This window comes from Molossus molossus, unplaced genomic scaffold (genome assembly GCF_014108415.1).
Source record: "Molossus molossus isolate mMolMol1 unplaced genomic scaffold, mMolMol1.p scaffold_m16_p_5, whole genome shotgun sequence".
Lineage (NCBI taxonomy): Eukaryota > Metazoa > Chordata > Mammalia > Chiroptera > Molossidae > Molossus > Molossus molossus.
The window spans coordinates 85880762-85896685 of NW_023425388.1; the positions used below are offsets into that span (position 1 = coordinate 85880762).

General features: G+C 37.6%; 1 protein-coding gene across 1 annotated transcript in view; it reads left to right on the forward strand.

Moving 5' to 3' along the window:
* The window catches only part of ADGRG7 (adhesion G protein-coupled receptor G7), a 126552-nt gene that overhangs the window by 68746 nt on the left and 41882 nt on the right, over positions 1–15924 (forward strand). The window contains exons 7-8 of the mRNA XM_036242269.1: positions 6727–6866; positions 6981–7088. Of these exons, the coding sequence (XP_036098162.1) occupies positions 6727–6866; positions 6981–7088 (248 nt within the window). The remainder of the gene's footprint in view (positions 1–6726; positions 6867–6980; positions 7089–15924) is intronic.

Sequence of the window (15924 nt, forward strand, 5' to 3'; positions counted from 1 at the left end):
CTAATACTGACCACTGAGAACACTTACATTTCACATTTCTGTTCCAGCCAGCCTTCTTGGTCTACAAGATATCCATTTAAATGATATCAACTAAACAGAGATTTGCTGTAAAGAGGCATGTGGAAAAATCTCATGGGAACCTAAGAACAGCATTACAATAAAGCTGTGCCTTGTGGATGCTGAAGCAGGGGTGTGGCAAGGCATCCAAAGCAGCTTTAAAGGTCTCAATAGACGAGTTTGTGGGTCTTCCCTCTGGGATAATATAATGGTTGTTGCCATAGTCTTTAGAATCAGACAGTCTTAGGTTCATATCTTAGCAATATTATTTATTAGTTTTGAACAAATTACCTCATATCTCTTTGAAGAGCCTCAGATTCTTTTTAAAAATTTTTATTTAATTTTTAATTTTATTTTTGTTACAGATATTTCTCCTTTATTACCCCATTGACACCCTCCTTCCCATCCCCTCTGCCCCGTCCCCGGCTTTGTTGTCCATGTCCATTGGTTATGCATACATGAATATAAGTTCTGTGGTTTATCTTTTCCCTACCCCTACCACCTCCTTTTCTGAGGGTTGTCAGTCTGTACCCTACTTCCATGTTTCTGGGTCTACCCCATTCCTCAGACTGTTATGTGCATTATATTCCATAAATAAGTGAGATCATGTATTTGTCTTTTCTTGCTTGGCTTGTTTCATTTAGGATTATACTTTCCAGGTCCCTCCATGTCGTCTCAAAGGATAAGATATCTTTCTTTCTTACAGCTGCATAGTACTCCATTGTGTATATGTACCACCACTTTTTTATCCATTCATCTACTGATTGACACTTGGGTTGTTTCCAGATCTTAGCTCTTGTAAATAGTGCTTCTATGAATGTGGGGGTACATATATTCTTTCTGATTGGTGTTTCAGGCTTCTTAGGGTATATTCCTAAAAGTGGGATCACTGGGTCAAATGGAAGTTCAATTTTTAATTTATTGAGGTAACGCCATATTGTTTTCCATAGTGGCTGGACCAGTCTGCATTCCCACTAGAGTGCAGTGTACTAGAGTCCCCTTTTCTCCACACCCTCACCAATACTTGTTGTTTGATGATTTGTTAATGGCGGCCATTCTGACAGGTGTGAGGTGATACCATGATATCTCATTGTTGTTTTAATTTGCATCTCTCTGATGATTAATGATTTTGAGCATTTCTTCATATGCCTCTTAGCCATTTGTATGTCCTGTTTGGAGAGGTGTCTATTTAGTTCCTCTGCCCATTTTTTAATTGGGTTCTTTGTCTTCCTTTTGTTGAGTTGTATGAGTACACTCTATTTTTTAGAAATTAACCCCTTATCTGATGTATCATTGGCAATGATGTTCTCCCATATAGTGGGTTGCCTTTCCATTTTGATGGTTGTTTCTCTTGCTGTGCAGAAGCTTTTTAGTGTTCATTTTTTCCTTTGTTTCTGTTGCCTTAGGTGATGTATCAGTGAAAATTCTGCTGCATATGATGTTCGAAATTTTGTTGCCTACATTTTCTTCTAGAATTTTTATGAATTCACAGGTCACATTTAAGTCCTTTTTTTTTTTTTGTTAATTAATTTTTGTTACAGATGTTTCTCTTTTTCCCCCCACTGATTCCCCACTCCCCCTCCCTCCCTGTCCTTTCCCCAGTTTGTTGTCCATGTCCACTGTTCATGCATACATGCATATAAGTTCTGTGGTTTATCTCTCCCCCACCACGCCCCTCTTTAGGGGATTGTCAGGCTATACCCCACTTCCGAGTCTCTGGGACTACCCCATTCCTCAGACTGTTATGTTCATTATATTCCACAAATAAGTGAGATCATATGAAACTTGTCTTTCTCTGTTTGGCTTGTTTCACTTAGGATGATACTTTCCAGGTCCCTCCATGTAGTCTCAAAGGATAAGAGATCTTTCTTTCTTACAGCTGCATAGTACTCCATTGTGTATATGTACCACAGCTTTTTTATCCATTCGTCTTTTATCAATTTTGAGTTTATTTTTGTGTATGGTGTAAGTTTATGGTCTAGTTTCGTTTTTTGCATGTAGCTTTCCAATTTTCCCAACACCATTTATTAAAGAGGCTGTCTTTACTTCACTATGCTCTTGCCACCTTTGTCAAATAATAATTGAGCATATTGCCTTGGGTCCATTTCTGGGTTCTCTATTCTGTTCCACTGGTCTATATGCCTGTTCTTGTGCCAGTACCAGGCTGTTTTGATTATAGTCGCTTTGTAGTATAACCTGATATCTGGTATTGTGATCCCATCTACTTTGTTCATCTTTTTCAAGATTGCTGTAGCTATTTTAGGTCGTTTTTGGTTTCATATGAACTTTTGAAGTATTGGTTCTAGTTTTGTGAAGTATGCCATTGGTATTTTGATGGGGATTGCATTGAATCTATTGATTCATTTCTTATTTCTTATTTCAATGTCCTGTAGTTTTCTGCAAATAGGTCCTTTATTTCTTTGGTTAAGTTTATTCCTAGGTATCTTAATTTTTTTGCCATGATGGTAAATGGGATTGTTTTTTCAGATTCTCTTTCTGTGAGTTCATCATTGGTGTATAAGAATGCCATCGATTTCTTGACGTTAATTTTGTATCCTGCTACTTTGCCAAATTCATTTATTAAGTCTAGTAGATTATTGATGGAGTCTTTAGTGTTTTCTATGTATAATATCATGTCATCTGCAAATAATGACAGTTTCACATCCTCCTTTCCAATTTGGATCTCTTTTATTTTTTTCTTGTCTGATTGCTGTAGCTAAGACTTCCAGTACTATGTTAAATAAGAGTGGTGAAAGTGGGCATCCTGTCTTGTTCCTGTTCTTAAGGGAAATGTTTTTAGTTTTTGCCCATTGAGTATGATGTTGGCTGTAGGTCTTTCATATATGACCTTTATTATGTTGAGATATGATCCCTCTATTCCCACATTGCTGAGTGTTTTTATCAGAAATAGATGCTGGATTTTGTTGAATGCTTTTTCAGCATCTATTGATATGATCATGTGATTTTTATGCTTCATTTTATTTATGTGGTGTATCACATTTATTGATTTGTGAATATTGTACCAGCCTTGCATCCCTGGGATGAATCCCACTTGGTCATGGTGAATAATTTTTTTGATGTATTGCTGGATTCGATTTGCTAGTATTTTGTTCAGGATTTTGGCATCTATGTTGATCAGAGATATTGGCCTGTAGTTTTCTTTCTTTGTAGTGTCTTTTTGGTTTTGGAATTAGAAGTATGCTGGCTTCATAAAACGAGTTTGGAAGTCTTCCTTCTTGAATTTTTTGAAATAGTTTGAAGAGAATGGGTATTCTTTTTTGAATGTTCGGTAATACTCCCCCATGAAGCCATCCGGGCCTGGGTTTTTGTTTGCTGGGAGAGTCTTGATTACCTCTTCAATTTCCTTAGTTGTTATTGGTCTGTTCAAGTTTTCTATCTTTCCCGGTCCAGTTTTGGGAGACCGTGTGTTTCTAGAAATTTGTCCATTTAGCTTAGATTGTCGAATTTGTTACCATATAATTGTTGAAAGTAGCTGTTAGTGATCTTTTGTATTTCTGTGGTGTCAGTTGTTACTTCTCCTCTTTCATTTCTGATTTTGTGTATTTGGGGTCTCTCTCTTTGTTTCTTGGTGAGTCTAGGTAAGGGTCCATCAATCTTGTTTATCTTTTCGAAAAACCAGCTCTTTGTTTCATTGATCCTTTGGATTGTTTTTTTGGACTCTATGTCATTTATTTCTGTCTGATCTTTACTATGTCCTTCTTTTTACTTGCTCTGGGATTTTTTTTTGTTTGCTTTCTAATTCTTTAAGTTAGAAAGTCAATTAGAAATTTTTCTTGTTTCTTGAGGTAGGCCTGTAGTGCTATGATCTTCCCTCTCAGAACTGCTTTTGCTGTATCCCATAGATTTTGTGTTGTTTTATGTTCATTTTCGTTGTTTTCCAGGAAGTTTTTAATTTCTTCTGTGATCTCCTTGGTAACCCATTCATTGTTTAATAACATGCTATCTAGCCTCCATGTGTTTAGAGCCTCAGATTCTTTGATGTGATATGGGAGTAATTTTGGATCTCACTTCAGGAGGGTTCTTGTGAAGCTCCAATGAGATAATGTATGTAAATCACTAGTATTATACCTGATGTACATATAAGTTTATTAAAAAAAGGTTAGCAGTTATCTTTATAATTCACATGACCCAATAAATATATTTACTTCTCTTATCTTTACTTCTAGATCCCATTCTTTAATAATTTAATCCTATTCATGGTGTTGAGGAAATAAAATTATTAAAAACCCTTGTCACAACCCAGAAATCTTCTCTATAAAGGTAGTAGAGAAAGAAAACACTTTTACTATTGAGTAAGCATTAAAACAGAGTGTGACACGACACACATCACAGGGAAATTACTAAGAGCTTGAAAGACAGAAAGGAATATCACCTCTTTTTTTTGTTGTTGTTAATCCTCACCCGAAGATATTTTTCCATTATCCATTGATTTTTAGAGTGGAAGGGATGGAAGGAGGGAGAGAGAGAGAGAGAGAGAGAGAGAGAGAGAGAGAGAGAGAGAGAGAGAGAGAGAGAGACATTGATGTGAGAGAAACACATTGATTGGTTGCCTCCTGCACAACCCTGACTGGGATTGGGGATCAAACCTGCAACCCAGGCACGTGCCATTGACTGGGAATTGAAACTGCAACCCTTCCATCTATAGGCCAAGACTGTTTCCACTGGCCAGGGCAGAATCTTACTCTTTATATAAACAAATAGGTATAATCCATTACATATATGTTTTCAGATCAACAATGACTAGTCCTCAATTAAGAGAACTTGACAGCTCTATTTGTCACACATAGTATATTCTAGCATTACTTGGTAAGTGAGGTAACCATTTGTGTTAGCTAACTGACCTTATCCAGAGGAAATACAAACTTCTCATATCTTTATTACAGGATATAGTTTTTCAACTTGGAGCAAGATGTTCAATCACCAAAGCTAGACTCCCACTCTCCCACAGAAACCGGGAGTTAGGGGTGCTACTTCCCTCAAAGAGATTGCTCCCATGTTCTTGAGAAAGACATTCCTAGGTCACAGCTGGCAAAATACCAATTTAGTCTTCCAAAGAATTTACTTACATTTCAAAGAGAGGAGAAAGTACTTGCAAGTTTTCTAAAATGAAAATTCAAGAAAAAAGGAGGGAGGACAATTTCTTCCCTTATTTTCAACAGGAAGAATTAAGCCTAATCTTTTAAATTTGTATTTGTTCTTACAAAGGATGTAATGATCTTTCCGGTCCCCACTTTAAACCATGCCTTTCCTGATATAACTGCTGCACTAAATGAAAAATTACTAAGTGAAAGAATCTGATTCCTTCGTGTAGTCTTTTGTATCAAGTTGATGACCAGCCTCCAGATTGGAAGCTCTGAGACAGGCACCCACCTGTAATCCAATTAGTTGTGGCAAGAGGAGGAAAGGACCATATGGGAGGTGCTGTGGCTAGAGCTATCCATTAAAAGTGGTTGTGATCATGGCAAACACCCTCCATATATTTAGTACATCTTTCCCTTTGTCCTTCAAATGCCCAAGGGAGCTCCTCATAGTATCCCCAGTGTTTCCCAGAATACTAACCTCTTAGTGGGTACTCAACAGATACTATTGGTTAACTTAATGCATGAATTATGTTCTTAGCAGAGGGGAGTCTTGTTAGGTTGAAAGCAGCCCTGACTGTGATTCCTTAAGTGGGAAATACATAGTATAAGTTGCTGAAAATTACAGAAAAGGGTGTTTTAAAAAGAAGGCCTTTAAAAACAGAGAAGCCAACTTGAATGTTTCCATATGAATGGTTATCACATCCTCTTTATAGAGCAATCTTTATTTTAAAATTTCTCTCTTTTTTTAAATCTCTTTTGGGGAAGGGAAAAGATATTTAGTGGCAGATACAGAGTTTAGAATTTTGAACAATTACATTTTAATGAGATCCTTTCATTTCTGGGAAAACTAGATTGAATCAGTTATCTTAGATATAGAGATTTTATTTTGTCAAGTACAGAAATAATGTAAGTATTTCTTACAGGAAACAAAAAAAGAAAGGTCATATGACTTTTCTTTGGAGAACACCAGATCGACATGTTCCTTCCTCTCCCTCTCACATTCCATCTAATCTATCTTTGAATTTATACAAGATAGAGAAGGACAGTGTGGTTAATAGCTGAGGAAATGAGTTCTGTTCTTTCATAGTCTGTATGAACTGTCACCTCAGGAATGAACAACTTTTAAGACATGCTTTGGGTCACAAAGGGTTTTGGTGAGAGGAGGGAGTTGAATAAGTAGAAACTGAGTCTCACCACTGGAGAAACAAGCATCTCATGCTTGGCCAGTGGTGGGTGGCAACACCATCCTTCGATGTGAAGAGCAGCATAGTAAAGATTATTTCTATTAGGAAATTTGTCCTTTTTGAGTTCCAGCTTTCTGGCATCAGTGTAGAAGATACCCTTCAGTGGAGATAGTCCACTAGAACTTTTTAAAAAGATATATATAACAACAACAAAAAAGACTCTGCTAAAGAAAATCAATGGTTTTAGGTGATTATGTTAATGTTATTGTGATCTCATGAGTTCTCTAATAATGCTTTTCTACTGGAATTTGGGAGAGAACACACACCTCTGATTTTACAATGAAGCTCTAGAATATCATGTTGTTATGTTTTATACTATGCAGGCTTATTAAGGAAATGGAGAATTATTCCTGGTCTTTGGGCAACAAAACAGTGTTAAACCCTAATATAGCAGTACAGTCTGTTATTTTGCCTTCAGGAGACACTGGGGAGTCTACAGGTGTTCGCTTCACTGTGCAGAAAGGTGAGCTGTTTGTTTCATATGCTTGTGATAGCAGAGAGCATTCTACTACTAACCATAAGTAATGTTCTATTCATGAAAATATAGACTTTAAAAATGTACTTTTCCCTCTCATAGGATCTAGCAATTCTCTTGTTTCTGGTTCCACACATGTAGAGACAAACGTGGACAGCATTAATCCAGATCCAATGACGGAACTTCAGATCTTTCTTAATACCTCAAAAGGTAGGTCTCAAACTTGTTATGTTAAAAAAAGGAACCCAAATTCATGTAATTGATAACCTAAAATCCACTGAGTGTGACATAATGTTTATTTAGTTTCACACTGAATAATTTGCATATGAGTTTTGCCAGTTATGGTAATCTCTATTATTCTAGGTCATAGAAATGATTAACTTTTCTTCTTTCTTTCTTTTCAAAAATCTTTTGGAGGGTAGCAAAGTTAAAATGCTCTGGCCATGGACACAAATCTGTTTTCTAACAAATATCTAGCTAGTATTATTCATTTAAAAAGTACATTTAAAAATATTCAGTCACAAGCTCTGTCTCTGGCATTCACATGCTCAGATTCATCCTATAGACCTGTGCTGGGGATATTTTATGTAATTGATACGGTCATCATTTACTAGTACCAATTTTCAGTTATTTCCACTAATATGGTACCCATCATGGGCTACTTATTATCTTGTACATGGCCCTGCAGAAATTCTTTTATTTTTTTAAATTAATTAATTTATTTTTGTTACAGATGTTTCTCCCCCCCACCCCCCACACTGATTCCTCCCTTCCCCTCCCTCCCCACCCTGTCCCCAGCTTTGTGGTCCATGTTTGTTCATTATCTCATTTACTGTGAACAGATTCCAAAATATCTGTTTCTGCTATGTCTACATGTAAATGCACAAAAAGCATCTGGAAGTGTACATAAATTCTTGGCAATCTGAAGATTCTGATGAGAAATTTATATATTATTTTACACCCATTTTATGATTTGAAGTTTTCACTTTATGCATTAATTATTTTTTTATTATTATAATAACTATATCTATTATTTCTTCAGTAGTAAAACAAACTTTTTTTTCAGTTATAGTGAATTATTTATTGATGTTAAATCTTATTTCACCCTAATTAAAGATTCTGATAGTCTTATAGAAATACAGTTCTTGAGAATGTAATATAATCTTACCTTGTAAATTACTTTTGAAGGTATTTTTTAAAATTTAATTTTGTTACAGATGTTCCTTTTCCCCCCACTGATATCCCCCTCCCCCTGCCTCCCGACCTTGTACCCAGCTTTGTTGTCCATGTCCATTGTTCATTCATACATGCATATAAGTTCTGTGGTTTATCTCCCCCCCCCCCATGCCCTCTTCCAGGGATTTTCAGTCTGTACCCCACTTCCGTGTCTCTGGGACTACCTCAGACTGTTATGTTCATTAAATTCCACAAATAAGTGAGATCATGTGATACTTAGCTTTCTCTGCTTGGCTGCTTCTGCTTAGAATAACACTTTCCAGGTCCCTCCATGTAGTCTCAAAGGATAAGAGATAGTACTCCATTGTGTATATGCACCACCACTTTTTTATCCATTCGTCTACTGATGGACACTTGGGCTGTTTCCAGGTTTTAGCTATTGTAAATAGTGCTGCTACAAACATGGGGGTACATATATTCTTTCTGATTGGTGTTTCAGGCTTCCTAGGATATATTGCTAAAAGTGGGATCACTGGGTCAAATGGAAGTTCAATTTTTAATTTTTTGAGGTAACACAATATTGTTTTCCATAGTGGCTGCACCAGTCTGCATTCCCACTAGAGTGCAGTGTACTAGAGTCCCCTTTTCTCCACACCCTCACCAACTTGATGATTTGTTGACGGCGGCCATTCTGACAGGTGTGAGGTGATACCTCATTGTTGTTTTAATTTGCATCTCTCTGATGATTAGTGATGTTGAGCATTTCTTCATATGCCTCTTAGCCACTTGTATGTCCTGTTTGGAGAGGTGTCTATTTAGTTCCTCTGCCCATTTTTTAATTGGGTTCTTTGTCTTCCTTTTGTTTAGTTGTATGAGCACTCCATATATATTGGAAGTTAACGCCTTATCTGATATATCATTGGCAATTATGCTCTCCCATACAGTGGGTAGCCTTTCTGTTTTGATGATTGTATATTTCGCTGTGCAGAAGCTTTTCAGTTGGAAGTAGTCCCATGTGTTCATTTTCTCCTTTGTTTCTGTTAGGTGATATATCAGTGAAAATTCTGCTGTGTATGATGTCTGAAATTTTGTTGCCTACAGTTTCTTCTATGATTTTTATGGATTCATGAGTCACAATTAAGTCTTTTATCCATTTTGAGTTTATTTTTGTGTATGGTGTTAGTTTTTTTTGCATGTAGCTGTCCAATTTTCCAAACACCATTTATGAAAGAGGCTATCCTTACTCCACTGTATGCTCTTGCCACTTTTGTCAAATATTAATTGAGCATATTGCCTTGGGTCCATTTCTGGGTTCTCCGTTCTGTTCCACTGGTCTATATGCCTGTTCTCGTGCCAGTACCAGGCTGTTTTGATTACAGTGGCTTTGTCGTAGAACCTGAAATCTGGTAATGTGATCCCTCCAACTTTGTTCTTCTTTTTCAAGATTGCTGTGGCTATTCGAGGTCTGTTTTGGTTCCATATGAACTTTTGAAGTATTTGTTCTAATTCTGTGAAGTATGTCGTTGGTATTTTGATGAGGATTGCATTGAATCTATAGATTGCTTTGGGTGGTATAGACATTTTAATGATGTTAATTCTTCCAATCCATGAACAAGATATGTGTTTTCACTTTTTTATATCTTCCTTTATTTCTTTTTTCAATGACCAGTAATTTTCTGCGAATAGGTCCTTTATTTCTTTGGTTAAGTTTATTCCTAGGTATCTTAATTTTTTTGCCTCAATGGTAAATGGGATTGTTTTCTTAGTTTTGCTTTCTATGAGTTCATCATTGGTGTATAAGAATGCCATCGATTTCTTGACTTTAATTTTGTATCCTGCTACTTTTCCAAATTCATTTATTAAGTCTAAGAAAGTTTTGATGGAGTCTTTGGGGTTTTCTATGTTTAGTATCATGTCATCTGCAAATAATGTCAGTTTTACTTCCTCCTTTCCAATTTTGATCCCTTTTATTTTTTTCTTGTCTGATTGCTGTAGCTAAGACTTCCAGTACTATGTTAAATAAGAGTGGTGAACGTGGGCATCCTTGCCTTGTTCCTATTCTTAAGGGAAATGCTTTTAGTTTTTGATGTTGGCTGTAGGTCTTTCATATATGGCCTTTATTATGTCGAGATATGATCCCTCTATTCCCACATTGCTGAGCATTTTTATCAGAAATGGATGCTGGATTTTGTCGAAGGCCTTTTCAACATCTATTGATATGATCATGTGGTTTTATTCTTCATTTTATTTATGTGGTGTATCATGTTTATTGATGTGTGAATATTGTACCAGCCTTGCATCCCTGGGATGAATCCCACTTGGTCATGGCGAATAATTTTTTTGGTGTATTGCTGGATCCGGTTTGTTAGTATTTTGTTCAGGATTTTGGCATCTATGTTCATCAGGGATATTGGCCTGTAGTTTTCTTTCTTTGTAGTATCTTTTTCTGGTTTTGGAATAAGAAGTATGTTGGCTTCATAAAACAAGTTTGGAAGTCTTCCTTTTTCTTTAATTTTTTGAAATAGTTTGAGGATAATTGGTGTTATTTCTTCGAATGTTCGGTAATACTCTCCCATGAAGCCATTCGGGCCTGGGCTTTTGTTTGTGGGAGTGTCTTGATTACCTCTTCAATTTCCTTAGTTGTTATGGGTCTGTTCAAATTTTCTATCTTTCCCGGTCCAGTTTTGGGAGACTGTGTGTTTCTAGAAATTTGTCCATTTTACTTAGATTGTCGAACTTGTTGCCATATAATTGTTGAAAGTAGCTGTTAATGATCTTTTGTATTTCTGTGGTGTCAGTTGTTACTTCTCCTCTTTCATTTCTGATTTTGTGTATTTGGGTTCTCTCTCTTTGTTTCTTGGTGAGTCTAGGTAAGGGTCCATCAATCTTGTTTATCTTTTTGAAAAACCAGCTCTTTGTTTCATTGATCCTTTGAATTGTTTTTTTGGACTCTATGTCATTTATTTCTGCTCTGATTTTTACTATTTCCTTCCTTCTACTTGCTTTGGGGTTTTCTTTTGTTTGCTCTCTAGTTCTTTAAGTTGTGAGGTTAGATAGTCAATTAGAAATTTTTCTTTTTTTTTTCAGATAGGCCTGTAGTGCTATGAACTTTCCTCTCAGAACTGCTTTTGCTGCATCCCATAGATTTTGTGTTGTAGTGTCTTCATTTTCATTGGTTTCCATGAATTTTTTAATTTCTTCCTTGATCTTCTCGGTAACCCCTTCATTGTTTAATCACATGCTATTTAGCTTCCATGTGTTCAAATGTCTTTGCATGTTCTTGTTGCATTTTATTTCTAGTTCCATGCCACTGTGATCTGAGAAGATGCTTGATATGATTTCAATCTTCTTGAACTTGTAGAGACTTAGTTTGTGTCCTAACATGTGGTCTATTTTTGAGACTGTCCCATGTGCATTTGCGAAGAATGTTAATTCTGTAGTTTTGGGGTGTAATTGTCCGTAGATATCTATGAAATCCATTTGGTCTAGTGCTTCATTTAGAAACTCTGTTTCCTTGCTCATTTTTTGTCTAGAGGACCTATCCAGTAACGTCAGTGGGGTGTCTAAGTTCCATGCTATGATTGTATTGCTATCGATTTCTCCTTTGAAGTCTTCCAGAAGATTTTTAATATATTTTGTTACTCCTATATTGGGTGCATATATGTTTATCAAGGTTATATCTTCCTGTTGGATAGATCCTATCAATATTATGTAGTGGCCTTTTTTGCTTTTAGTTATGGCCTTCATTTTGAAATCTATTTTATCAAATATGAGTATTGCTACCCCAGCTTTTTTTTTCCTTTCCATTTGCTTGGAAGATTTTTTTTCATCCCTTCACTTTCAACCTGTGTGATTCTTTTGTAATGAGGTGTGTCTCTTGTATACAACATATAGATGAATCATGCTTTCTTATCCAATCAGCTATTCTGTGTCTTTTTTTTTTAATCTATCCTCATTCGAGGACATTTTTCCATTTTTTGTACAGACAGAGTGGGAGGGAGAGAGAGGAAGGGAGAGAGAGGGAAACATCGATGTGAAAGGGACACACCGAGTGGCTGCCACCCGCATGACCAACCAGGGCCAGAGACAAACTGCAACCGAGGTACATGCCCTTAGCGGGAACCGAACCCGGGTCTCTCACGACCGCAGGTGGACACTCTAACCGCTGAGCCAAACCAGCCAGGGCTACTCTGTGTCTTTTTATGGGAGCATTCAATTGATTTACATTTAAGGTGATTATTGATATGTATTTATTTATTGCCATTTTTGTTTAGTGTGGTTCTATTTTTCTTCCTTTTTCTCCTGCTAATTACAGCAGTCCTTTTAACCTTTTTTGCAGTGCTGGTTTGATGTTAATGTATTCTCTTAGCCTTTTTTGTCTGGAAAGCTCTTTATTTGACCTTCTATTTTGAATGATAGCCTTGCTGTGTAGAGTTGTGTTGGATTCAGATCTTTGTTTTTCATGACCTTGATTACCTCATGCCATTCCCTTCTGGCCTGTAGTGTTTCTGTTGAGAAGTCAGCTGAGAGCCTTATGGGGTTTCCTTTGTAGGTAACCTATTGCTTCTCTCTTGCTGCTTTTAGGATTCTCTTTTTGTCTTTAATTTTTGGCACTTTGATTACTATGTGTCTTGGTGTGTGCCTGTTTGGGTTCTTCTTACTTGGGGCTCTCTGTGCTTCTTGAACTTGAATGCCTTCTTCCTTCACCAAATTAGGAAAGTTTTCTGTCACTATGTCTTCAAATATATTCTCTAACCCTTGCTTATTTTCTTTTTTGGGGGGTACTCCTATGATGCAAATGTTATTACATTTCCAGTTGTCCCACAGTTTTCTTAAGCTGTTTTCCTGTTTCTTTATTATTTTTTCATTTTGGTTTTCTGATTGGTTGATTTCTTCTACTCTATCCTCTAATTCACTGATCCGATCCTCAGCTTCCTCTACTCTGCTATTTAGACTTTCCAATGTGTTCTTTATTTCTGATATATTCATTCTTCATTTCTTCTTGGTGGTTTTTAATTTTCAACTGCTTGATTTTCAACATTTCTATGTCTTTACTCATAGTGCTCATGTGCTTACACATGCTGTTGGGCTTCCTCATGGTCATGGCTTTGAATTCTGGTTCTGTTAACTTGCTTAGCTGCACCTCATTTTTCTTTATCTTTGGTAGAGGTCTCTTGTACTTTTTGGCTTTTGTTTCTGTGTTTCACCATTTTGGCTATCACAGTGGGCTTTGGAGTCTGCCAAATTTTCCCTGTGAGTGTTGGTGTTCTGCTGTTTGTGGCTCCCTCTTCTGGGTTTGGATGAGGCAGGGAGGACCCATGTTAAACACCACTGTCAAGCCTTACTTTCGTGGTTAGAGTTGCTAGTCCAGGGAATGGTAGTTATCCTTTAGCTTTTTGCCTGGAGGCTATTAGTAGCGGTCACCTGAAGAACCTTGGTTTCTGAGTTGAATGAAAATCTCCCTCAGGTGCTCAGTGTAAGAGGATTTCCCGAGGGTGGGGCAGATGCTGGTTGGTAATGGGCCTCAATTAGCATTTCAATGGCTACCGGGTGGGGTTGAATCTTTGAGGTAAGGTCTGCACCTCTCCCCAGTGCCCTGGGAAGGAGTAATATGACCACAGTCCTGCGTGGCTGCAACTCAACAAAGGCTTTGAGCGCCCTCCAAATCCCGAGTGTTCCCACACAGTTCATTCCAGTCTGCCCTCCCTCTGCCAGAGGCCAAGGTGAGTGGCTACTGCTATTTTAGCCTCTGTCTGGGCTCTGCGCTGTGGAGCTGGTTGGCAGGTAACCCGTGGGCATCACACTCAGCCTAGGGCGCCGCTCTCAGCTAAGGCCGTTGCTCCCAGCTGAGGCCACCACAGCTCCCAGCCAAGGGTGCCCCTCCCAGCTAAGGCCGTCGCTCCTGGCTAAGGCTGCTGCAGCTCCCAGCCAAGGCCGCAGCTCTTAGCAGTTGGCGCAGCTCTCAGCCGATGGCGCAGCTCCCAGCCAAGGCTGCTGCAGTTCCCAACTGAGGCCACAGCTGCCAGCCGAGGCTGCCGCAACCCCCAGCCCAGGCCGCAGCTCTCAGCCCAGGCCGCAGCTCTCAGCCCAGGCCCCAGCTCTCAGCTCAGGCCCCAGCTCAGCTGTCAGTCTAGGCTGCCGCAACTCCCAGCCCAGGCCTCAGCTCTCAGCCCAGGCCTCAGCTCTCAGCCCAGGCCCCAGCTCTCAGCCCAGGCCCCTGCACACAGTGGACTCCCGGCTCCCTCTCGCATCTTTGCAAGCCTACCAAGATTGAGTCAGAGTCCCTGGTTATGTGGTCCTGCAAGCTGCTTTTTGGTTGCCTTTTCCTGATGATTTGTCTTTATTTTCCTTGTAATTCCAGTTTGGTCCTGGGAGATGGTCTGTGTAGCTTCCATTCACTCTGCCGCCATTTTCCTCTCAGTCTATGCAGAAATTCTTATGTCTAACTTGAAATGTTTGTACTTTACAAAGTCACAAAAAATTCACTGATTCTTTTGACAAACCAAACACAGACATTTACATTTATTTTCTCCCAAAGTAAATAAAATCCAATGCTATAATGAACTTATTTTAGAATGACAAAAAGACTAAATTTATAATTCTCATTGGTTATATAATTCTAATAGGTTAATGTATCTTTATTGGTCACAGAAGTTGTAAATACCTTCCCTCCAGTCTGTAATTATACTTTGCTTGTTTTTGTTTGTTTTTTTAACATCGTTTGTCTACTTATAATGTGGTCCAATGTATCAATTTCCTCCTCTACAATTGGCACTTTTCGACAGAAATACCTCCCCATGCTAAAGTTGTAATGATAGTCACCTATATTTTCTTCTGAGTTTTTTAGTGTTTACATTTAGGTCTTCAGTGTACCTAGATTTTATATTTGTGTTTGGTGAAAGATAGAGATCTAATTTTTTATTCCACATAAGCTATCAATATAGTTGAATGTGTTTAAAACAAGAACAGCACTGTCTAGAGACAAATATGCAGGATGGATGAAGAGGACATAGTTTTATACTGATTTTTAAAATGACTACAGAATTATTTATATTTTAATTCTTTGTTCCCTTAAAAAGACATTAAAATGTATGAGCAAAAATGATTAAAAATACAGGGGCATATAGACCAAACCACTTTTGTATGGAGAGATTTTAGGACAATTATCCCAGAAATTTAGGATCAAGTAGACAAAAAATACCTAATAAATTTGACTTTTATATACACTGTATGTGTGTAATTTTGTTTGCAGACAAAAAGCATATAGTAAAAATTCTTTTCAAATATCAATGAAATACTTTAAAAATTACTCACTTATTAGGCTACATTGAAAAGCTTATACATTTTTTTTGCAATTTGTATTAAATTATTTTTGTTAACAGATGTTTCTCCATTTTCTCCCATTGACACCGACCTCCCAATCCCGCCTCTTCCCTCACCCCCCACTCCAGCATTATTGTCTATGTTTATTGGTTATGCATAAATGCATATAAGTTCTTTGGTTTATCCCTTCCCTAACCCTGTTCCCCTCTTCTGAGATTTGTCAGTCTGTACCCCACTTCTATGTCTCTTGGTCTATTTTGTTCATCAGCTTGTATTGTTCATTATATTCCAAAAATAAGTGAGATCATATCATATTTGTCTTTCTCTGATTGGCTTATTTTGCTTAGCATAATAGTCTCTAGGACCATCCATGTCATCTCTAAGGATAAGAGATCTTTTTTTTTTTCTTCTTTCTTACAGCTGCATAGTATTCCATCCTGTATATGTACCACAGCTTTTTAATCCATTCATCTATTGATGGACACTTGGGCTGTTTCCAGATCTTAACAATTATAAATAATGCTGCTATGAATATAGGGGTACATAT